Source organism: Cyanistes caeruleus, chromosome 9 (assembly GCF_971803275.1).
Source record: "Cyanistes caeruleus chromosome 9, bCyaCae1.hap1.1, whole genome shotgun sequence".
NCBI lineage: Eukaryota > Metazoa > Chordata > Aves > Passeriformes > Paridae > Cyanistes > Cyanistes caeruleus.
In genome coordinates, this window is record NC_141709.1 from 10,833,356 (window position 1) to 10,857,610 (window position 24,255).

Here is a 24,255-nt window from a genome sequence, read left to right on the forward strand (position 1 = left end):
GGCTGACATGATTTCCTGTTTATGTGGAGTTTAATTTTAGTCATGAGCTTATATGGGGGTTATTGACACAAAGCTGTGTCATGGTTTGGGTCATTCCTTTGGCTTAGTTCCTGTTACCTGCATTGTTCCTGCCAGAGCATGACCACAGCACCTTTGTGCTGCTCCATCCTTTTCATATCTGCATTGACTTAAGCAGGGCAAAAGCAACTCGCTCTGTACTGCTCCCTGCTTTGTTTCCTCCTCCCAGAGCAGCACACTGTGATAAATGTAACTTTGGAAAAAAATTCGTGAAAGAAGAAATAAGTATATAACTGTATTTATAACAATGTAGACCACATAAAAATATAGTGTGGCCTAAAGATTCCTCCCCAGACCCAGCAGTAACTACCTATTCATGCGATTACGACCCTAAGTGATGCTTAGGGCTTTAGCCAGGCTAAACAATGAGAGGAGCCCAGCCGAGATGCCCACCGGCTCCACAGCGAATCTGGATACCCCACCCTATGAGCGACGACCGAAAAAGCAATCTAACTAAACAATGAGAGGAGCCCAGCTGAGATGCCCATCAACTCCACGCCGGACCTGGACACTTCTCCCTGAGAGCTCAACCAAAGATACCATCGAGCGGCAATCAGAACTTTTCACATACGAAAAGACTCTGCCCAGTCGTCTATTGATTCAGTTCGAGGGTTCCAGGAAATCCATTCAACCAAACCATCTAGTCTCTTTGTGGAACAGTGACTGCTCGGAGTTTAGCCCCAGGACACAAAATCCCTATAAAAACCCTGGACAGTCTGCCCTCCGTGTGGATTTGGGTAAATCTGTACCTCTGGGTATAGACCCTTGTCCACCCAGCGCTGCGCTGATCTATTTTATTGTGGGTTTTTTTCTCCCGTTTGTGATTGAAATTGTTTTATAATAAATCGCTGTCTATATTAATCATATTTTGCCGTTGCATTTATAACAATACCAAGCTCCCACAGGAACCCTGCTCCTAAGGGTGCAGGCAGCTTGTCCCTGATGAACTACTGCCAATGTACACACTCCTTGCTCAGCTTTCTTTTTCAGTGTTCTCCCCAGTGAAGGCAGCCTTAAATGAGAAAGGACACCAGAATCACAATGTTTTCTGGAAACCTGAAAATAAATCCGTTTGCTGCTGTGTGTGCAGCTGACTGTGCACTGCTCTGTTCCTTGTTCCCTGCTCTCTGAGCAGCAGAATGGAGCAGAATTGAGACAAGAGGCTGTGTAGGTCCATGGGCTGATTAACAAAGAATCCACCACTCTCTTGGAGTGAAAGCTCCTGTTATAAATGCAATGGCAAACTCAGGTCAATAAAAAGCAATTTATTACAAAACAATTTAAGCACCTGCAACGAAAGAGAAAAAACACAATAAATAAATCAGCGCAGCACTGGGTGGACAGGGGTCTATACCCAAAGGTATAGGTGTTCCCAAATCCACGCTGTATGAGCTGCAGTCTGGGGTTCTTATAGGGGTTTTGTGACCTGAGGCCAAAACTCCGAGCAGTCACTGTTCAACAAAGTCTCTTGATAGTTGGTTGAATGGATTTCCTGGAACCGGCAAACTGAATCAATAGACAGTGGGGCAGAGTCTCCTCATATGTAAAAAGGTCTTGGGTGTTCCTTGATTTCATCCTGGTTTGGGCCATCAGGACAGAGTGGTTGGCTCCGGTGTTGGAGCCGAAGAATATCTCGGCTGGGCTTTTTTTCTTTGTCTATTTTGATTGCTCCCCAACTGTAGCTTGCAAGGTGGGGTGTTCAGGTCCGGTGATGAGTGTCTCATCCAGGCTTGTTTCTTTGTCCAGCCTGATGGCCCGTGTCCTGCTTATTCTTATAGGTTGATGGGCGCCGGCTAGGATCGTTATCCCGGTGCTGGCTAGAATTGTTATCTCTAAAATGGATGTTTGCGGCTGGACCTAGGGAGGAATCCTTGGCCACACTGTATTTTATATTTTCTCATGTTATTGTAACTACAGATATATTTATTTAGGTCTTTACGAATTTTTATTCATAACTACATTTATTACATTCGCTTAATAAATTTTAAGAGGTTTAATATAAACAAAAAGACAATTAGACAAAGATAATAAAGCAAAGGGTTAAAACAGCCAAGTGCTTGGCTCTCTGCCAAAGGCACACCTGGTATCTTTGGAACACTCCTTTTATCCCATTCTGCTGTAGGGATTTAATGCATGTTCAAACTTTTCCAAGAAGTATTTTGCATGGCCATGCCTTGGGTCCACCATTTTAGAACATGCATCAGAGAGGTTTAATTTCTTTTTATCATCTTTTTATTTGGGCTGGGGTTCCTTCTACCAGCAGTCAGTGTGGATATCAGCCTGGGCCCCATCATCTGTCCACTGGAAGTTATCTTGCTTTGTACAGACAGGACATAGCCCTAACATTCAAAATTCTTCTAGACGTATGCCTAAAGCCTTTTAGCTGCTAGCAGGAGAAAAAAGAAAAAGACATAACAAAAGCATATAACATTCGTCTTAATACTTGCGAAAAGTCAATATCACAATACAGATTTATAATAGTCAATCAATAAGACAATTTATTAATTTGTTGGTAAGGGACAAGCAAGCAGCGCTGGGGACAGAGGGAGTCTCTGCTCCACCAACACGCCCACTTTACCCCTGGTCACTGGCTCTTTCATAGGCAGTTTCTTGTTGGGCTGTGTCAAGCCTTCTGTGCTGGGGTAGAAGTCCAGGCAAGCCCGAACATGTTGGCTATCTCCCAAGCAGCAGTGGCTGGAAGCCCCCACCAGTTCTGGACAAAGATCCAACATGTGGCCAGCTTGTACTCTTAGCAAGCAGGTAACAGCAGTAACAAGTTTTCACATGTTCACACAAGCCCGCTGTCTCTTTATACATGAAGAGTGGGTACAATTCATAATTAAAGCAATTACATACATGGCAAAAATACATAACAGCAAAAGCTACCAATTCACAGCAAAGGGATTTAAACAAAAATAATGAAATCATTGTATTTTCCTTTGTCTCATGTCCATGTTTTACTTTAAGATCAGTATTCCTGTTTATACTGATCCCATGGTGTTGTTATAAATCCATATTTTGATACTGGCTTTTTGCAAGTATTAAGATTAATGTTATATGTATAATGTTAGAATGGCTTTTGCTGTGTGAATGTAGTTTTTTTTCTTTTTCTCCTGCTATTAGCAAGAATTTAGGCGCAGGTCGGTATAGTGTGTTCTAACTGCTTGAACGGGCAGGATAACCTCCAGTGAACAGATGATGGGCCCAGGCTGCTATCAATGCTCACTGCCTGTGGAAAGAAAGAGCCAAAGGCCAAATCAAAAGATGATAAGAAAGGAATTAAAACCTCAAGCCAAGAAATGCACATACTCTAAAAAGGTGGATCCAAGGAGTGGCCATGTTAGCATTCAAGAGCACACATAATCACAGAATGGTTATATGCAGGTGTTTTATTGAAGCACGTGGGAACTAGGGGTATCAGCAACCCAAATCTAGCTCCATCGTCTTTGTTCAAAGTGCACATATTTATACAATTTCAGCTGTAGCAGTAATCACTATAACAACCTTATAAATATTACTTCATTAGAGTTAACTCATCCTCGTACGAATATCCATGAATCTTATCTCTGGCTGTCTTAGAGACCCCAAGTACCAGTTCCCGTTACCATAAACATTTTAGCTTGCTAAAGCATCCCTAATACCAAGCATTCCTGTGGCCTACTTCTACATGATTTTCAGAAACATTTAACCCCACAGTAACAACCATGCAAAATAGTTCCTGGAAAAGTTTGAATATGCATAAAGTCTATGGAATAGAAATGGTATATAAAGGGTGTTTCCAAAGCACCAGCTGTGCTGTTGGCAGAGAGCCAAGCACCTGGCCATTTTAACCCTTTGCTTTATTGCCTTTGTCTCCTATTGTCTTTTAAAATTTATCAGAACAGTGAACCTCGTTTTTCACAGTGTGTTTCCATAAGGACATGAATCACTATGTAACATCTCACAGGACCCAGAAGGATCATTGAGCTGAACTCCTGTTTCTGCACAGGATGCCCCAATAATCCCACCATGTGTCTGAAAACATTGCCCAAAAGCTTCTGGAACTCTGGCAGGCTTGGGACTGTGAAAAACAACATTCACTTTCCTGGCAAATTTTAAAAGGTTTAATAAAAAAGGCAATAGAAGACAAAGACAATAAAGCAAAGTGTTAAAATGGCTGGGTGCTTGGCACTCTGCCAAGAGCACACCTGGTGTTTTGGAAACACCCTTTATATACCATTTCTATTGAGTCAACTTCATGTATATTCATAGACTTTATGCATATTCAATTTTTTCTATTAACTAGTTTACATTTTCCAGGAACTTTTTAGCATGGCCACTCCTTGGGTCCACCTTTTTAGAGCATGCATGTTTCTTGGCTTGTGAGTTTAATTCTGTTCTTATCATATTTTAATTTGGGCCTTGGCTTCCTCTTTCCACAGATGGTGAGTGTTGATAATCAGCAGCGCCCCCATCATCTGTTCATTGAATGTCGGACAGTTCAAACAGACAGTTCAAACATACTATATCGACTATTACAGCAAAGACAGTTTAACATTATACATATAGCATTAATCTTAATACTTGCAAAAAAACAATATTATAATATGCATTTATAACAGGACCATGACTACTGCCCTGGGGGAACCTGACCACCCTCTGGGTGAAGAATGCCCAGCTTAAACTGCAGTAATACTGCTCCCTGCGGTCCATTTACAGTGTTTTCTTGAGGTATTCCTGTGCCCGTGCTGTCCCAGCCGATACCAACCTCGTGCTGCCAGGGACATGGTTAGGAGTAATGACATAAAACCCCCTTAAACACTCCCAATCCCCTCTCAGGGCCCTTTTAAACCTCTTTAGTGTCACTAAAACCTCTCCTAGTAAATAAACATATCCTACCACCCCCAACTCCTCCCAAACCTCCTAAGCACCCCCAAATCCATTTTAGCTCTGTCAGACCCCTCCCAACACGCCCTAAAGCCCATTAGCACTCCAAATCCCTTTGACTACACTGTAAAACCTCTTTAGCTCCACCGGAACTCCTCCCAGTGTACTTACTATCCTAGCATCCCCAATCCCCCTTCAAACCTCAACACGCCTGAAACCATGTTTAGTTGTGCCTTAGCATCCACAAATCCCTCCCAACACTCTGTAAAACTCCATTAGCACCTTCAATTCCAACCCAGCACCCTCTAAAATCCCATTAGCACCCCCAACCCCCTTCCAGCACCCTTTAAAACCTCTTCAGCACCACCTCGTTACCCCCACATAAAGCATCCCAGCGCGCCCGGGGAGCGCGGCGCAGCTCCGCGCCGTGACTGGGCGGACACCCGGGAGCTCCAAAGCTCCAGAGAAGAGAAGCAGCGCCGAGAAGCTTAGGCAGTGATTGTGTAAAGGCTCTATTTTCACATATAACATAAGAAAGCTCTGTGTGCTCAGGACGGAGAAAGCCGTCACAACACAGCTGATCCCGCCCGGGCCACCAGGCGGGCGGAGCGGGGGCGGGGCCGCCGTGAGGGCGAAGGGAGCGTGGCCTCCCGCCCCGCCTCCTCTACGGGGGGCGGGGGGGGGCACGTCGCTCCCATGGCAACGCGTCCGGCGTCGCCCCTAGTAGGCGGCGCGGCGGCGTTGGCTCAGGCATTCACGGCGGGCAGCCCGGGGCGCGCCGGCGGGGTCCTGCGGCGGGCGGCGGCGGCTGGAGTGCTGGCGGCCGGGCGAAGATGGCGGACGTGCTGAGCGTGCTGCGGCAGTATAACACGCAGAAGAAGGAGATCGTGGTGAAGGGCGACGAGGTGATCTTCGGAGAGTTCTCCTGGCCGAAGAACGTCAAGACCAACTATGTCATCTGGGGGTGAGCGACACGGCCGGGGCATGGGCGGGTTGGGGGAGAAGTTGTCCCGAACTTGCGCCCGGGGAGCGGGGACGGGGTCCTGCCGTCTTTGGCCCACCCGGTGCCCTGCAGGTAGCGAGGCGGACGGGGTTGGACAGACTGGTGCCGCCTCCTGCAGGGCCTGGGGACCCCGGCACCCTGCGCGGGTGTCCCGTGGGCGATTCCTGTCCACTGGCAGCACGGCCGGGCAGGGAGCGCTCGCCGCTCTCTTCGGGAACGTTCCCAAGTCCTGTCCTGGGCCAGGAGAGCCCGGGCCGGGCCGTTCCTTGTCTCTCGGCGCTCCTGTCCGTGCCGCCCAGCGGGGCCGCTTCCTGCAGATTTATGCGATGAGGTGTCAGGAGGCAGCTTCTCCCAAATTTTTACGGGTGTTTGGTGAAAAAGAGCCATTATGTTGTTGTTTGGAGAACGCTCTCAGGCGCATGGTGGGATTCTTGGAGTATTCCTCGCAGGGTTAGGAGTTGCAGTTGGTGATCCTGATAGATCCCTTCCCACTCAGCATAGTGTATGATTCTGCTGTCTTGGCTTGTCACGGCTGCTTCTCGTCTCCTGGAGCTTTGATGCACCAGGACAATGCCAGCGAGGTCCAGACCGGCGCTCCCTCTGATGAGCTGTGCAGGTGCTCTGCCCCCACCTGAGGCCTTTTCCTGTGCAGGACCTAGTGCAGGCTGTTTCCTAGTTGGTCATTTAACCATGATTAAATGGTTAAATGACCAACTAATGTTGGTTAAATGATTGTGTTAGATAAAATGCTTGGTTTTAGAAAACTTCTAGAAAATGAGGGGTTTTACCTGTTGAATTCTCTAATATATTTTGCATTGCAAAGTAGTTTTTCGTTTGCCTTTCCCCAGAATTTAGTAGCCGCTTGCTTCCTAATGTCCTCACTAGAAGGGTTCCAATGAGTCTTTTTCAAACTTGAGAGGGAAAAATGCTTCTTGTTAAAGCTCAGGCACTGATCAAAGAGGACGTGTTATCCTCTGAACCTTTGTGGAAAAGTAGAAGTACCTGCAGATTTCTCAAAAAAACCCAAACTTGTAGTTGAGTCTGACCAGAAACTATTTTTTGTTCTCATAATTATGATATGACTGTTACTAACTATAACTAACTAGATGGAGAGAGAGAAAGGAAAAAAGTATACTTGCTTATCTTCAGTTGTAGGTGGACTTTTTGCAGCTGATTTTACTTTATATCTTATGTTTTACTAGAAATGTGCTTTTTCATTAACATGTTCAAGCTTTCAGAAACTGATTTTGGAGTTATTTGTGCTTCCTGGCTGAGTGGAGGATACTAGTATGCACTCAGAAGAGGAAGAAAAATATATGGATAAGTAGTTGAAAGTCTTGGCTGTATTTTTGCTGGGAAGGTATAAACAGTTGTGGTGGTTTCCTTGCTACCCCAAAGTTGCTTTCCCCAAGTGGTAACAAGTGGACAAACTAATTTCATTTCACTTCTGCAGGGAACAAGAAACTGATACGCCAGCCCTATTCTGTTGCTTGGGAGAGCTTGGATTAGACCCAGAAATTGTTACCAAAAGCCTAAAATCAGCTGGAGGGCAACCTTTGCAATGTAGGGCTAGGCAGCTTTATCTTCCTGGTCAAGAAAGATGTGTGGGTGAACAGAGGATTCTCTGAGCACAACAGCAACAGCTTCTTGTCAGAGCTGTGAGCGCTCACCTCCTGGGGTAGATGTGTGGTGAAATTTGAGGGGTTTTGTTTTTTGGTTTGTTTGGGGTGAGTTAGTTAATCTTGGTTTGGACCAGTGGCTCCTGAACTTTTGATAGGAACAGACTACTCTAAGTTCATAGCATTTCTTGTCAACCACTGTGACATTTTGCATGTCAGCTTTAAATTGAAGACACTGTAAAAATGAGACCAGTTCTGCAAACCATGCTCAGTAGCTTGAGCATTATACTTTAGGAGCTGCTAATTTAGGTAATTGCCACACTCAGGAGGGACATTTTCAAAAACTTTAATAAAAGTTCAAATCCTTTTATATTCAGGTCACTTGAAAGGGTCCAAATTATGCTTGCACTGAGCAGATGTTGGTGGCTTAGTCTTGCACAGAACAAGCCTTGAGTTTTGTTTTGGGTGTCCACAGCATGGTTGCTGTAATTGCATCTCCAGTCTGAGGAGTGTAATGCTAGGCTGAAGAGCAGCAGTGGCATTTGTCCCTGCTAGAATTAGAAGTAGTCCCATGAGACACTTAGCTCTGGCTCTTCGAGCAGCTTAACCTGCAGAAGTCAGCAATGCTGCCCTGCATTGCCTTCTCTCTCTGCTAGCACAAGTGTCACCCAAAGAGGGAACTGGTTTGAGGAATCAAGCCAAATTAAAGGTAACTTGGAGGGAAAGAAAAAAAAAAATGGGGGAAAAAGCAACTTTAATCCAGTTTAGTTTCTAGGTAATAATTATAGGAATGCTCCTGCTGGCATGTGAAAAAAGCTAGGTGGTCTGAGATGAAGTGGTTTGTATATTTTAACCTATGGGCCCTGAAGAGTGATTAATGAATCTGTTTCAAAACCAAAGGAAAGATTCAGTCTACCAGAGAAATGTATTGCTTTTTTTGCCTAGTCAAGGGGCTTGGATATGCACCTGTGTTTTTAAACAGTGAGCAGCTGGGCCTGGGTATTGTCAGTTGTGTGATACTCAGTGTGCTTTTTCTTGTGTGTTTAAAGATTTCTGCTTTGTTTTGTGGATGTGACACAGGTCCTTAGTACCTCTGTAAAACTTCAGGCATTGAAACAGGAAAGAGGAAATAAAGCTGTTAAAAATGAATAAATTCCTGATGCCCACAGGTGGAAGGTGAATGAATGAGAAAGAAGTAAGTTGCTGGTGTTAAAAATGAGCAGATGAAACTTGCTCTCTCCTATTATATAAACATTTTCTCCATTTATATAAGTTTATTTTGTAAGAGGTGCAACTCTTCCTTCTGTTTTTGCTTTAATGATTTTCACTGGGTTTCTTGAGGTCTGCCTCCCCAGATTTTAATTTTTTTAAGTAATTGATGCCATAAGTGAATTTGGGAAATAATAGAATTAATTTCTGTTTCTACCTTGGATGTTTGTAAATTGAATGAGGCAAGATACCCTCAGATCTGCCTGGTTTTAGTTCTCTGTTTAGCAGGAGCACACGCTGATGTTGAAATGTCAGTTTAAGCTTAGGTTGTCTCCTAACTGCTTGTTATCTGATGATTTCCAATTAATGTGCAATATCTTGTCCTGATAAAACATTCTCTTAGACCCATAAGGAGCACAGGGAATTCTTGTGTGTGTGAAGTGATGAAGTACCAGCTGTGTCCTGCTGAGTTTTGGCAATGCCTGTGGCTTTGTAATACTGTATTTTTTCAATTAATAGATGATGGTTCAGTATTTTTTTGCTTTTATATTTTGTCATTTATTGCTAAATATTGTTAAAGCTTGAGTAGATGACCAGCTGGACTTTTATATCATGCTCAGTGCATATGACACACTTAAATAATGAGTTATTCTGAACTAAGACAATCTAAAGTGTTTGTTTCAAAATGAAGTGACAATGGTATCACATGAAATCATGGCTTTGCTTCGGAGCCAAGCCTGTGTGGAGGAAGCTTTTTTTTCTGCTAGTGCTTCCAGTATATTTAGATACCACCTTATCAAAGATCGTTACTGCTTTGCTACTTGTTCAAACAATTCCTTGCTGAGGTATCCAGTTCTGGTGGTTGCCTGTAGTTGTGAAGCCAAGTTTTGGCTTCTAAGCAGTTGAAAGAAAGATCCTGTGTCTATTCCATTTTCTCTGCAGCAACAAAATGTACAGGCAGCCTCCACCTCATGCAGACCAAGTTTTTGGAAAGAAGGGACAGTGGTAGGAGAGACCCTTTATTCCCTTCATTATACAGTTCTGGTATCCTGAATCCCTTGCATGTTATTCTTACATTGGTTTTCTCAGGCATCATTATGAAAGTGAGGTTTTGAACTGTACTGCTAATAATAAGTTCTAAACAGGTTATTGGGCACTCTTAGGTAATTCCAGAAGAGTAATGACAAGCAAAGCAGTAGGTGGCATTAAATCTACGGTACTGAGAAAATAGACATGTTTCTGTTGGTTTCGTAGATTTTTGTGTAGCTCTTTCAGGCTCCATAAAGCTGTGACTGAGTATTTTTTATTTCTTCTCCCTTCCCCCAGTGAGGTTGGCACTTCTGTGGTGTGTGTTTTGGTGCTGATCAGTGAGGCCACTGTACTTAAAAGGAAAACTCTTCTAATGAAACCGTTTCTTCCTGAAATATCTTGTTTGTTGACAATTCTCTACCAGTCTTAAATTTATAGCTTTGGGCTGGTTCTGTAGTGGCTTCTCTTTCTCAGGCTTTAAGGTGAGCCATCTGGTTGGGCACAGGGACTGGGCAACGTGGAGGAGCCCTGTCCTGCCTGCAGCTGGGGTTTGACAGGTCCCAAAGTGGGGGTGGGTAGTGGAATTGCTATTCTTGCTGCTTTCCTGACTGCCAGGTCTGTTCCTCAGAGCAGCTGAAGTGTTTAGGGAGCTGGGTTCATTGAAAGAAGGACAGGTATTGCTTCCCCTACAAAATCTTGTAGTAACAGCATAATGTGTGAGTGTGTGAGAGGGGGAAATTATGTTCAATGTACATGGAGCCAAGTTGAGACAGGGACTTATTTTGCCTTGTTTGGGGTTTTTTTTTGTGAATAGTTGCACAGAACAACTTCCCTTTTACACTTAAAAGCTGTATCTTTGAAACAAGCTCTTTGGAAGCTGAGATTGAGCTTGATGCTGTAGTCTTGCTCTGATGTAGTCTGACTTCAGTATGGGAGTTCACTGTGATTTTGTATCCTTCAGGGTTTTGCTGGTTTTGTGTGCAATTAGTTTGTAGTTACTACTTATTTTGATCTTTTGGCACCATTTTGAACCCTTTGCTCCCTAGACTTTGTGGAATTTACGTATTAAGTTCTCACTGTGCTTTCTCTAGTGCTTCCAATTCTGGCCTATTGTACCTGAAGATGATGCAATACTTTATTTTTGTTTGCAGTTCAGTTCTGTCTCTCTCACATAGTATAGACAGTTCCTTTGATAATCAGAATAAATAGTGTGAATGAGGGGGAATGTGTACTTACAATTTCCCTGGTCTTGTGTCTTTATTTAACAACGTATCCAGCTCTTATTTTGGAGTATTGTGGGAAGGGTTTTTTTAATAATTCATTCAGTAAAGAGGCTGCAAGAACTCATCTCCCTCCCCTGTGTTTTTTAGCACAATTGAGAGCTCATTAGTTTGGCAATAGCCTGATAATAATATTAACTGCTTGCTTTTTAAACTGTCATCTGGAAAGAAAAGAGACCTTTTTAAAAGAGGATGTGTTTGAGACAGAGATGGAGAAGTTAAATGTCACAATGTTTTCCTGTGTTACAGGACAGGGAAAGAGGGCCAGCCCAGGGAATACTACACTTTGGATTCTATCTTGTTCCTGCTGAATAATGTGCACCTTTCCCATCCTGTGTATGTCCGTCGTGCTGCAGTAAGTAGACCATACAAAATGTGGTTTTTGTCTTGTGATAATGAACATGTGTGTAGTTATTTTCAGTGAATGATAATAGCACTTGTGTGTATGAATTTGGCTGGAGAAAGCAAAGATGATACTGTGAAAAATGAGGTTCACATATATGTTATATAAAATTTAAAAAGTTTAATATAAAGACAATTAGGAGATAGAAATGAAGTATACAAGTACGGCCGGGTGCCTCAGCATTCAGCTAGGAGAACACATTTTACTAACAAAGGATTGTCCTTTAAAAACAGAACCCTATTACATATTCATAAATTCTCATACATGATTCAAACATTCCTCTTAAGTTTTAGATGTTCTTTTGTTTAGTTTTAACTTGCCCCCTCCCCAGTAGATCAATCTTCTTGGCTCTGCTGAGTTTCACACTCCCTGATAACAGAGGGTCAATAAATTCTTCCCTTGGAGGTCTGGTCACTGCTGTCCTCATCTGGATAAGATAATCTAAAAATGCGGTGGTGGGGGGGGGGAGTGGGGATTCTGACTATCTTTTTCAGTCTCTGGGTTATATAAAAGAAAATAGTTTTTGCTTTAATACTATGCTGCAGTCTAACATACATGTATTATACCACTATTTTTAAGTTTCATCAATAACTTATGGAAATAGAAGGGACTATATTAATACAACAAAGTTTTCTAACCTTATACATATAACATTCATTTTATTATTTGTGAAAAGCCTATAATATAATATGTATCTATAACAATATGCAATTTTTTAAAAACAATCACCTCTGCAGAAGGCTCACATGACAGGTCCTGTCACGGTGGAGTATTTTTCTTGACAGTTCACTTCCTAACAGATTATCCCTTCAAACCACCAAATTGTGTTTACAGCAAGAGTTTGTCAACCGATTATTAATAGCAATGGCAGCATTTATCTTGATATTCTACGGACACACTAGTTTCAAGCACTGAACTATTTCAGGAGTGCTTTTGTCCATCTGTTGTGTGGAGCGATCCCAATCTAGATGATCCTTTAGTGCCTTAGATAGCAGGGATCTACAGAATGGAGAAAAGCAAACAGCTTTGGAGTGGACTTGGAAGTAAGCAATACAATTAAAAAAAATTGCTGGTTAAGCCCTATCAGTAAAGGTACAGAAATTCTTTAAAAGTCCTTTTGATTTTCATTTGACTGCTTTCTACGAGGCCACTCTTTATCTTTCCTTGTGCTTTTTTGGTACCTGAGACAGCAGTGCTGTGTTGGGACAACGCCATTGAGATACATGAGTTCTATATAGCAACACAGTCCTCCTGGCAGAGAAGTGTGTGTGTGTGTGATAAAAACTAGTTCTTAATCTTATTTGCAAGTTTCAAGGGAAGGAGGAAAATGGCTGCCCTCTCTTTCAGTTTCTTTGCAGGCTGTATGTTTAATTTTGTGTAGCAGAACATCCTCTAGGATGTGGTTGCACTTGAGGCTTGATAGTTAAGCTTCTTTGGGTGGCAGGACATGTGGTCATTTTTTTTGTGTGAATGAGTAGTTTTCAGTAAAAGTGAAAAATCTTTAACAAGAGTCTCTGTGGGTGAAGAACGGTTTAATGTCACATCTGCTGTCTTTTCAGACTGAAAACATTCCTGTGGTAAGAAGACCTGATAGGAAAGATTTGCTTGCATACCTAAATGGGGAAACATGTGAGTGATGCGTTCTTTTGACTTGGACACACAGTACTCTTTACTGCTTCATATTTTTGGCACAAGTGAGGGGTAGATTGGGTAAGAATAGGCAGTTTGCATCTTTACTGAATGTGCTGAAACTTCTCAAAGTTATTATTTCTTGCGTTTTTCATTGTATTCTTAAATTAACTGTTTTACTTAGATAGGAGAACCATTCCTACATGCATGTTTAAAGGTGAACATTATTATTGCTGTTACTATTAACCTACTTTGGTTAATAATTATGTGTTAGAATGCTTAGCATGTATGTTTTTTCCTTCTCTGGACTATGAGAAGCTTTTAGTAGTACATTGATCTTGAATGCAAGAAATACGTGGGATGCAATCTTCAGTTTAATAAAATACAATAAATCACTGCTCTGTCAGCCTGGCAGATTTGCCTAGCATTTCATCTTAATTTTTTTGTTAACAATAGTTAGATAAAAGAGTTTTTTCTGAGAAAAACAGGTATATCACCTCTGTAAGATGCTCTGTTTCATAGGTGGTCTTCAAATTTGAAGTATCTTGGAGTATGAGATTATTCTGTAATATGATGAGTAAAATCACTTTATATATATATTTTAAACAGATCAGCAGGTTGTCGTTTTTAAAAAAAATTCTAGACCCAGTAGATCTTGATTCTAGATTCTAATTCTCATTGTGACTCTGTTTTCTTTTATGAGTTGTATAGAGAGATCATACAATCATTGATTAATTTATGTTGGAATGGACCAGAAGAGGTCACCTGGTTCAATCCCGTTTTCAAAGAAGGGCCAAATGACCCTGAGCAACATGATTGAGCTTTACATTCAGTAAAGTTCTGAATATCTCCACTCCTCTACTGTTTGACCACCTTTGCTACCTGATACATAGAATTTCCATTGTTGCAGTTCACGCTGCCCTTCTTTCTTTTATACCCAAATATTATTGCAGATGTTTTCTATTTAAACTGAATGTTCTGTTTGAGTGCAGCAACCTCATCAAGCATAGACAGAAGTGCTCCACTTGAAATTGGTCTTCAACGATCCACTCAAGGTATGATTTAACTAAAAAATAACTTTGAGGTTGATTTTATAAAAATCTACTACAGTCTTGCATTTTTAATGTCCTCTTTTTCTTGCAGTTAAAAGAGCAGCAGATGAAATATTAGCAGAAGCAAAGAAACCAAGAATAGAGGTAATGACAGTGACTGTCATCAATACAAATTGAAGGTGGAGGTAAATTACGGTGTTTATATGTTTTTGTAGGAATTCCATTGGATTAGCTGTCCTTTGGTGTACAGAGTGCTTCTGTTCATGTGAATGGGAACTGGAAGGGGTTAGACATTAGACTTGAAGAACTGTGGTTCTTGAGAGGAAACTTACAATAGCTCTGTGCTTAATGTTAGTGCCTAGATTAAAAATAATTGGAAATAAAGATTGTCCTTGCAAATGTGAAGAAAATACTTCTGATGAGTTTTACTTCTAGCTGTATTTATATTTGAAAAGAGAATGCACAAGGACTTAAACATGACTGTTCCTTCCAGGATGAGGAGTGTGTGCGCCTTGACAAGGAGCGCTTGGCAGCTCGGCTGGAAGGACATAAAGAGGGCATCGTGCAAACAGAGCAGATCAGGTGGGATTACTTTTCCTTATGCCTAATGCTTAATTACAGGATGGAGAACATTCTTGTGCTGTTAAAAGCAGCCAGTTTTACTTCTGTCCAGCAGCTCTCAGTGAAAATTTTCCTCTCTTTGATACTTTCAGTAATGTTGAAGGAGCCAGACCTTGGAACAGTTATGACAGTGCAGATTTCAGGCATTTATGAAATCCATAATTATAGCTAACCACATGAAAAATATGTATTTTGAACAACTTCTTCCTATCTCTTATATAGGTGTACTTAAAAGGAAACTGTAGGGAAAAAAATCTGATTGTGGCATGATTAGAAAGCATAAGAATAAAAAAAATCAGAAAATACATGTGATTTTGTACAAACTAGTAATTTGGATACCTTGAGTGTATCATAACTTTGCAGTGCTACAGTGAGGATTACTAGGTGTTGTTTGAATTAGTTTGTGTTCTCTAGTTACCAATTCTTCTATTGCTGAATGTAAAAGACTGCCCCTTTAAAAAGATACAAATATTTACAGGTGGTGAGTTTCAACTCCATGCTTGACCCTGCTGTGAAACAAGTAGCAACACAAGGAAGTTCCCTTTCCAATAACATAGTTATAAAGAAGAATGCTTCACAACCAGTACTTGCATTATCTTTTCATGTATTCTCAAAGAAAAAACAACCCCATGTAACAGTGAATTTGGTATAGACAGTTAGAATTGTGCAAGTCAGTCTTTTTCTTTTTTCTTCAGCTCACCTGCAAAACAGTAGGGCTCACTGACAGCCCAATTCTGTGTTTACAATTAAAAGCAAACACACGTAGGTGTTGCTCTCTTGGACTCTGAGCTCTCTCAAACCCAGATTATTGTGGACAAGATCACCACCATCTGTTGTTTGCTGGCCTGCATGGTCTAAGAAGGTACCACATCTTCCAAGGGACCAAGTCCACATAACCGCACCTCAGCCAAGATTTAGAGTAGTGCTTTGAAAGGCTCAGAGCAGCCAGGGTTTGGTTGACTGGACACAAAATTGTAATCCACTAAAAATAACAGGGAACTGACATTTGAATGTTGTTATAAAACAAAGGTGTTGGTCCTGACACTTTACATTTGGATTCTTTATTTTTATTTGGTATAGTTGGGATTTTTGGATGTTATTTGTGTTAATGAGTCCTATCACAAACTGGATTTGCATGCCCAAAACAGCCATGCCAAGCCCATATAATATTTCAGTGTCTATATGAGGTGACTATTTTGTGGTATATAGCATAGCCTTAAACTTTGGCAGGTTGAAGTTACTCATTCTTCAGAATTGTTTGAGCAATTATTCAGTCTCTACTGTTACTTTTGCTCATTTAGGTCCTTGTCTGAAGCTATGTCAGTGGAAAAAATTGCTGCTATCAAAGCCAAAATCATGGCAAAGAAAAGATCCACTATCAAAACTGATCTGGATGATGACATAACTGCTCTTAAACAAAGAAGTTTTGTTGATGCTGAAGTGGATGTAACTAGAGATATTGTCAGCAGGGAAAGAGTATGGAGGACAAGAACTACAATCTTACAAAGCACAGGCAAGGTAATGCTCTGGATATGAAGCTGGATTTTATGATCCTTATGACAAACTGCATTTTTATTTTCTGTATCTAATTTGTTAATCAGAGATGACAGGCGTATTATACTCTGTGTTCCATGTGAAGGTGGACTTGCAGGGCAGTTGCCACAGTGACAGAAGACTTTGTCCTTATCACATTGCAGTAAATCTAAATTGTATCTCCAGTTACTTGCTTCAGCCATTAAAAGATACTAAGTAATCACTTAATTGCTATTAACCAAAGCTGGCTTGAGCTCTGCAGTGGGGAGGGCTCCATGAAAGTACTGGTGGATTGGAAACAGACCAAAGTGGAGAGTAACTGATAGAATGAGCAGCACATGTACATTGAAAGCCCAAAGGCCTCTACATTGTGGAAAACACCAAAGAAGTAAGGAGGAAAAATACTGGAATGAACAAAACCAGAAAGTGTTACTATGAAGAAGTTTTTGTCCATTTACAATGCTACTTTTGGCTGCGCTTGGTTATGTACTATTCTGAACATGGCTGCAAGCACAGCTGACAGCTTGCTCTCTTTGGACAGAAAGGCTTTCTTTATTGCAGAGCTACTTGGCACTAAATTTCTCAAGGAAGAAGTAAGTTAATTCCTAAAAGATTTCAAGGGTCTGTTTTCCTGAGGTTATTGTCAAACTGCATCCTTTGCCTTCACTACTTCTTTTAAGTATCGTCACAGGAAAACAACATTTAGAAGTAAATGAGCTCTCAGTCTTCATTTGTCTTATTTTTAACAGTATTTTACATTGCTCTCAGCTTCCCAGTATTGTCCCAGGGCATTAGTGGTAGAATAATTTAATTAATGAATTAGGGGGTAATTACTGGGTATGTGGCACATCCCTGTGTGCTATCTACAGAGTGAGTGTTGCTTCTTTGAATCTGAGAGATTTGTAGCAGCCTCACTGCTGAGGAGCTGATAAATTGGTAAAAGCTTTGATGTTTTAGTCATTGGAAAGGTTTGTAATGAAGGAATCTGCATAGCTTTTCTTCCTTTTGTGAATCATTTATGGCATTCCTGTCTACTTTTCTTCCAAGTGAAATCGCAAAGATAGTAGGGAAGAGATGAATGTTTTTGTTGTAGTATCTCTGTAGTAAATGAGATGAGGTAGTGATTTTAAGCAAAATATGACACAGGGAGAAAGACAAGAAACAAGAGATGAAGTTTGTTCGTGGACTCTAGCATGCAGTTACTCTGAGCAGCCTGATGAGTATATGGGCATAACAGCAAATCTTCTATTTCGGTTTATGCAGGATTGCAGGAACATTCTTGATAGCTTGGACACAAATCACCTGAGTGTTAATGTTTATATTTTCCAAGTAGCAGTGAGAGTAAGTAGATGGGGAAACATCACATGTTACTGAGGGCTGTGATTTATCCCATAGCAGCTCAGGTTTTACATTGGTTGGGAGGGCTTTTTGGTGTGTTTGGTTTTTTTGGTGGGGTGTTTTTTTGTTTGGTTTTTTTTTTTTTTTGTATTTTTTTTTTTTTTTTTTTTTCTTGAACCTTTGTGAAGACCTTATTGAAAGTTGTGAAGAAAAGATATGTTGTCTCAGGCAAATAATTTCTTCCTTTTCTCCCCTGCTCCTTTTAAGAATTTTGATTAGGGAAGCATGATACTGCTCTGCAAATGCTGTTTTGACTCATCTGTATGGTACTTGAATTGCTGATGTGCCTGATAATTATTTTTATTGTAAGTTTTTGCTATCTGCTTGTTATGAGTTTATCTTCAGTCTTTTGAATCCTCCTAGAGTATTTAAAACCAAAATTGACTTTAGCAGCGCATACCTTTTTAATATCTGAATTCATTTGGAACTCCTGGGTAAATGGTAACAAACAGTGAGAACTACTAAATCTAAAGTTTGTTGTTCCTTTGCAAAAATCGCTTCAGTCCAAGGCTGCTTCTCAAGCTCTTTTCCACAGAGAACCCATCTTGTATGTGTAAGTTTTCCCGTTGTTCTCTATAGTAAACTGAGATGCAGAAATAGCTTAAGATGCAAAAAGGAAACACGAGGAAGATCAGGTCACAGTACAAAAGAAAAAAAATCCCTTGACCATTTCAGCTTAATGACAGATTTCCTCTGGTTTTCATATGTTTGAAGAAAATACTGATTCTTACAGCAATATGCTCCTCCAAATTCTTCATAGATGGCAATAATGTTAACTGTATTTCTGAAGCATTTAGTTTCTCCTTTTGGACACACTTCCCAATTCTTAAGTTTTCTTTATAGAACTGGTCCAGGATTTTTTTAAGTCTCCACTGATGTAATGTTCTTTTTTTAATACTTTAAAAAGTTCTCATGCATTCTGTCCTTTTACCTGCTGCTTTTATTGCCAACATCTTCATTGTCACAAATCTCCCCTTGCTGAAATTACAGTGATAGATTTTTTTTTTCCTGGCTGTGGTGGGTTTTTTTTATTTTGGTTTATGAGAATGTGTAATTTGAGTGCATTGATGCTCCTGTTGTAGAAAATGCTTCAGCAGCTGTGTCATTCCCAGTTTATTTGGCTCTTAAGATTTCTGTAATGCGTAACACAGGTCCTTTGTCTGTATGGCCTCTCTGTTACCCTCTTTTAATCATATGTTGCACTGATCCCTGGATGTCTTTTCACTGATTTCTGTGAGGTTCTTATTGCTTGTAAAATTAGACATTTCAGTTACCTGTCCTCTTTTGGTTTTAAGATTTCTACATTTGCATTTAGCTGCTTGCTTATTGTTATGTTTTGCTTAAAACTTTTTGTTATTTTTCATAGTTTTCTGTATGATTATCATGCAATTCTACCTCTTTTGGAAAGTCAGTGTTTGAGTTAATTCCTAGTAGATAAGTCATCCTACTTTGCCTGTTTTAAATATTTGTTGGCTTTCTCCAAGTCTGTAGTGTAGTCTTCTAGATTTTTATGAATAATGTGGCATTTTTGTGATCACTTTTCAGAGCCGAATTGCATTTGTTAAGTGGTTTATTTTTTTTCTCTCTCATAGTAACTTAATTTTAGAACTCTTTGACAGATTATATTGTTTAAAGGAATTTCATTTCAGGAGGAGTTTTGAATTCATACATAGACTATTTACTATCATAAGTGTTTGAAATGTTAAATTTTGCATCAGTGCTCAGCACAGGTTTCAGCTGTGTGCATGTTCTTAGATAAATGTGAGGCTGTTTTGTAAAACCATTGAACACATAGAAAAAGCCCTGTGTTTATACTGAAATTGATTATTTCCTTTCATATCCCCCTTTAGCTTTCTTTCCTAAAAATCCTTTTGTTTCTGTAATCTTCTGTAGCAGGCAACAACAATCTTTTCTGAAGGAGAAACATCCTCATTTCATCTCTACAGTAAATGTATTTGGCATTTGAATTTTTCCTGTGGATACAAGTTAAAGTAGACTAAGCAGGAGTTTCAACATTCACAGATGTGACTGGAGAGTTTGTTTTTGCCTGAGACTGCTGGTGTACTTGATTTATATTTTGTTATTTATTTTTACTCTCCCAGATTGCTCAGAACTATTTCTTAGATAAACAGCAAGGTAACTGGGTGGGCTGTGTTGAACATGCTCTACTTGTGTGTAGAGAAATCTTAAAGCTGGAATCTTGGACATGCACTAATACTGGCCTTTTGAATTTGTAACTTTTTGAAATGAACCAGTGTTCTGATATGAGCAGCTCTGAGCATTTCAGATATTCTTTTAAAAAAAATTCTATCATTCTTGTCTTTGTAGGGTGTGGTGGGTTGACCTTGGTTGGATGGATGATAGACTGGCGCCCACCATGATGCTTCCCTCCTCAGCAAGATGGCTGGGAAAAAAATGTGAAAAAATGTGTAGGTTAAGATAAAGGCAGTTTAATAAAAACAAAGGATGTGTGGGGAAGCAAAGGAGGACAAAAGATGTATTCTCCACTTCCCATCAGCAGGAAGTCTCTAGCCACTTCCTGGGGAGCAGGGCTTGGGTGCAGTTGCTTTGTAAGACAAATATTGTAACAAGAAATGCCTCTCCTCCTTCTCTCTTAGTTTCTACTGCTGAGCAGATGTCATGTGATGGGGAATATCCCTGGAGTCAGCTGTCCTGGCTGTCTGTCCTCTCAAAATCCTGCTCAGCTGACTGGTGAGGAGGAGGTGCTGGAGACAGCCTTGGTGCTGGGCCAGTACTGCTCAGCAGCAGTCAAAACACTGGGCTGTTGTCAACACCTTTCTGGCTACCAAGACACAGTGCTGTACTACCAGGGCAGCTAGGAATTAACTCTACCTCAGCCAGACCCAGTTCATGTGAAAATGCTACTGATTATTGCCAAAACTTTAAATTTCAGCCAGCACTCTTCAGTTATCTTTTCTCACAGTTACAAGTATATTGGAATTATATATATGATGTATGTATACTATATATACATAATATATAATAATTATATGTTGTGTATATAATTATATGTATTATGTATATTAGATTTTTCTCAAGTGAATGCTAACCCTGTGTACAATGAAATAACATAATCCAGCCAGTCAAAGATGTGGGAAGTCTTATAGGTTATAGCACATAACCTTTCTAAATCTGTTTAGCTGTGAAGCTGAACAGTAGCTACACACTCCTCATGTAGGTGCATTGTCCAGGCAGGCACATTTGCACATCTGTGAGCAGCTGGCCCAACTGCTGCTTTGGTGCATTTCTCAGCTTTTAGCATATCCATAAATATTTTCTCCTCCCTGAGCCTTGTGTAAATCTTTTTGAAGACGTTGCCAGGCACTGGGAGTCTAGAGTGACCTATATGGCATCTTAACATTACTGCCTGCCTGGAGACAGTCCAGGGAGAAAAGCACTGAAGTTAGAACCATGTAAGTTGGACAGGAGAAATTAGCATTTGAGGTATACATATTTCTAATGGAGTTAGGTGTGTATAAAATCTAGGAATGATGGGGTGCGGGCTCTTTCTGCAGTTTTATGATGGAAAAACTATTAAGATGTATGAGATCAGAGTTGGGTGGAGCTGAGTCTCTGTAGTTTCATAACCTATACATTATGAAATTGTATCTTTTTGAAAGTGTAACCTTTAAATGTATATTACTTACAAGGTCAAGGTTAAAATGTTGAAGCAATGGCCTGTTTTTTTTCTTGCAGTTGCTTCACTGCTACAGACGGGTGAATTTGATTCTCTTGCAGTATGTGTAGTTATACTTCCCCTGCTTAATATATACAAAAAAATAAGAAAATATTATAAATTACAGGTTTTTTAGTATGAAATATTCTTTTTTCTTTCTAGTAAGGTAGGAACTGAGCCTGATTCAAATAAAATATTTTCCTGCCTTAATGCTTATATTTATATATCCTCTGGTCTTATGTGAAAGACTTAGACTGGGCTATCCAGCGCATTTTCTTAGGTTTTGATTTGAAAGCATGGAAACCTTATATTTTATATTTATTTATTTATGTAAAACAAGTAATTTGATTAAATAAATAACTTTGTTTTTTAAGTCTTCATAGTTTTTCAGCTTTTATATCTTTAATTATTGCAGCCCTGTTGTAATGTACTAATTATCTGTATTTTTCTTTGGAGAAGTTACTTGATGTCCAATATATTCTTATCCATGACACAAGATGTTAATACTGAAGGGAATAGACTTCAAGCTTCAATTTACAGAGTCACTAGTTTGGAAGAGATCTCCAGGATCATTGAGTCCAACCCATGCCCTAGTACCTCAACTAATCCATGGCACCAAGTGCCACATCCAGTCTTTTTTTAAACACACCCAAGGATGGTAACTCCACCACTTCCCCAGACAGACTATTCCAGTACTTTATATACTTTTTACCCTTTCTGTAAAAAACGTTTTCCTAATATCCAACCTATTTTTCCTTGGTGCAGCTTAAGACTCTGTCCTTTCATTCTGTCAGCTGCTGCCTGGAGAAAGAGACCAATTTTCAACTGCCTACAACCACCTTTGAGGAAGTTGTAGAGAGTGATAAGGTCACCTCTGAGTCTCCTTTTCTCCAGACTAAACAGCCCCAGCTCCCTCAGTTGTTCCTCATAGGGCTTGTGTTCCAAGCCCCTCACCAGCTTTGTTGCCCTCCTCTGGACGCGCTCAAGAGTCTCAGTGTTCTTCCTAAACTGAGGGGCCCAGAACTCAAGGGTCTGTGAGGACACAGCGCTCAAAGTTCAACCTCACCAGTGCCGAGTACAGGGGAAGAATGACCTTCCTGCTTCTGCTGGCCACACTATTCCTGATACAGGCCAGGATGCTATTTGCCTTCTCTTTAATTTCATAGCTCTTGACTGTGAGTTTTATGTATTAAATTTCATAATCTTGATTTGTACTTCCCCACTGTGCTACCCCCAGCTTCTCAGTATTTTTGTGTGCATGGTGAGAGAAGACCAGAACTGAATAGGATGATTGGAGTTTAGTTTACCTAGCTAAAGGGATTGACATTTTCCTGCTATGTAGCATTTACCTTGGATGTAACCCACAATGGCAAATTTTTCTAAGACAGCATCTGAACTATTCCAGAATGTTGGTTTTTTTGTGGTCTTCTGTATTCTTGTACACAAGTATTAAAGAGCAGAACTGGTTTTTTTCTGCATGTGTAGCTGATCTTTGTGGTGTCATGATTTTTTGTTTTGTGTTACTGCCTGCAAAATGTTGCTACTGCAGTTAGTACTTACATATTTTTTTTAAAAATTATGTATTTTCTTTATAGGTTTGATCCTTTTCACAGTAACTACCATATCTGAATCATGTTTTCAGTTACTTTCAGTTCTCATTTTTGTTCTGATGACTCTTGACCATTCTTACTAGGGAAGTCACCTGTCAGGAGGTTAATACCACAGCTATATAAAAGTTAAAAGTTTTAGTAATTTAGCTGGAAAAACTATTATGAAGAAAGACTAATAGTATTTTAATTACTTTAGACAACTAAGAGGTCCGAAAGTAAAATTTTGGATATTTTAAAATAAATTGATAGTAAAAGCATCTTTCTGTGTGGGCTCTAGATGGCAGAATTGTCTCATGTTCATGAAATTCACAGCAACTTTAGTAGCAAATTGAAAAAGGAAAGGTGTGCCAAGCATCTGGTGTCCTTATTAATCCTTCAGGTGGCACAGGAGGGTGGGTTTGGAGTGGTTGTGCACAAATATCATGGTACAGTTTGAGTGCTCAAACTTCTGCAAGACTGGCTTTCTTAGTAAAACTAGACAGACTCTTTTATTGCTGCCAAGCACTATGGCAAACATTTTGAATGGAGCACTTAAAGGAAAGATGGGCCAGATTTAAAAAACTGTATTTATATTGAGCAATAATAAATCTTGTTTGTCTGTATGTGCCTTGAATTCAACTAAGGAATCTGTAGAATAAAGCATTATGTTTCCTGAAAGAATATTTAGGTCAGCTATAAAGTAATTCCTTAAACATTACTCTAACATAACTATTAAAAAAATATGTATTTCCATATGCTGCATTCATAGGAAAAATAAACTAGGATTATGTATCAAGGGTATTGGAATTTTTGAGATTTTATGCTATACTGTATCTTCAGGCTGTTACAGTATTACTGCTCTTTCACACTTCTGAATTAGCATTTCAAGTAAAATGTTTCAGTTGTCTTTCATATAATAGTCTGGCTATGAAAATTTAGTGAAGATAGCACAGAACAAGTGAAAATTGCACCTTTTTATTGAAAACATAGTCCACAAATATACAGGGAGCTGTACAACTATACAGGGAGCAGATATACTCACAGCTCTGTTTTCAGTTCAGCTTTAGTAATACACAGTTAACTTTTTGAGTGGAACACAAAGAAATCCCTAGATTAATTTTTTTGTGAAAGGAGTGTCTGATTTTTATTTTTTCCCCTCTGACAGTTAGTAACAAGTTCAATTTTATCAACATTTTTTATAGGCTCCCTAATCTAAAGCTCGACAAAGTCATCATGTGCTCTGCTTTCA

The 24,255-nt window shown here is 40.0% G+C and overlaps 1 protein-coding gene across 2 annotated transcripts in view; it reads left to right on the top strand.

Moving 5' to 3' along the window:
• The first annotated feature begins 5,545 nt into the window (after positions 1 to 5,545).
• The window catches only part of CDC73 (cell division cycle 73), a 109,775-nt gene continuing 91,065 nt past the window's right edge, over positions 5,546 to 24,255 (top strand). The window contains exons 1-8 of one of the 2 annotated variants that reach the window (XM_023931866.2): positions 5,673 to 5,908; positions 11,334 to 11,439; positions 13,047 to 13,116; positions 14,109 to 14,171; positions 14,260 to 14,312; positions 14,662 to 14,750; positions 16,091 to 16,307; positions 17,586 to 17,663. In XM_023931866.2, the coding sequence (XP_023787634.2) occupies positions 5,778 to 5,908; positions 11,334 to 11,439; positions 13,047 to 13,116; positions 14,109 to 14,171; positions 14,260 to 14,312; positions 14,662 to 14,750; positions 16,091 to 16,307; positions 17,586 to 17,663 (807 nt within the window). In that variant the 5' untranslated portion in view covers positions 5,673 to 5,777. Of the gene's footprint in view, positions 5,909 to 11,333; positions 11,440 to 13,046; positions 13,117 to 14,108; positions 14,172 to 14,259; positions 14,313 to 14,661; positions 14,751 to 16,090; positions 16,308 to 17,585; positions 17,664 to 24,255 lie in introns of both variants that reach the window. The other variant, XM_086842906.1, reaches the window with a different exon arrangement.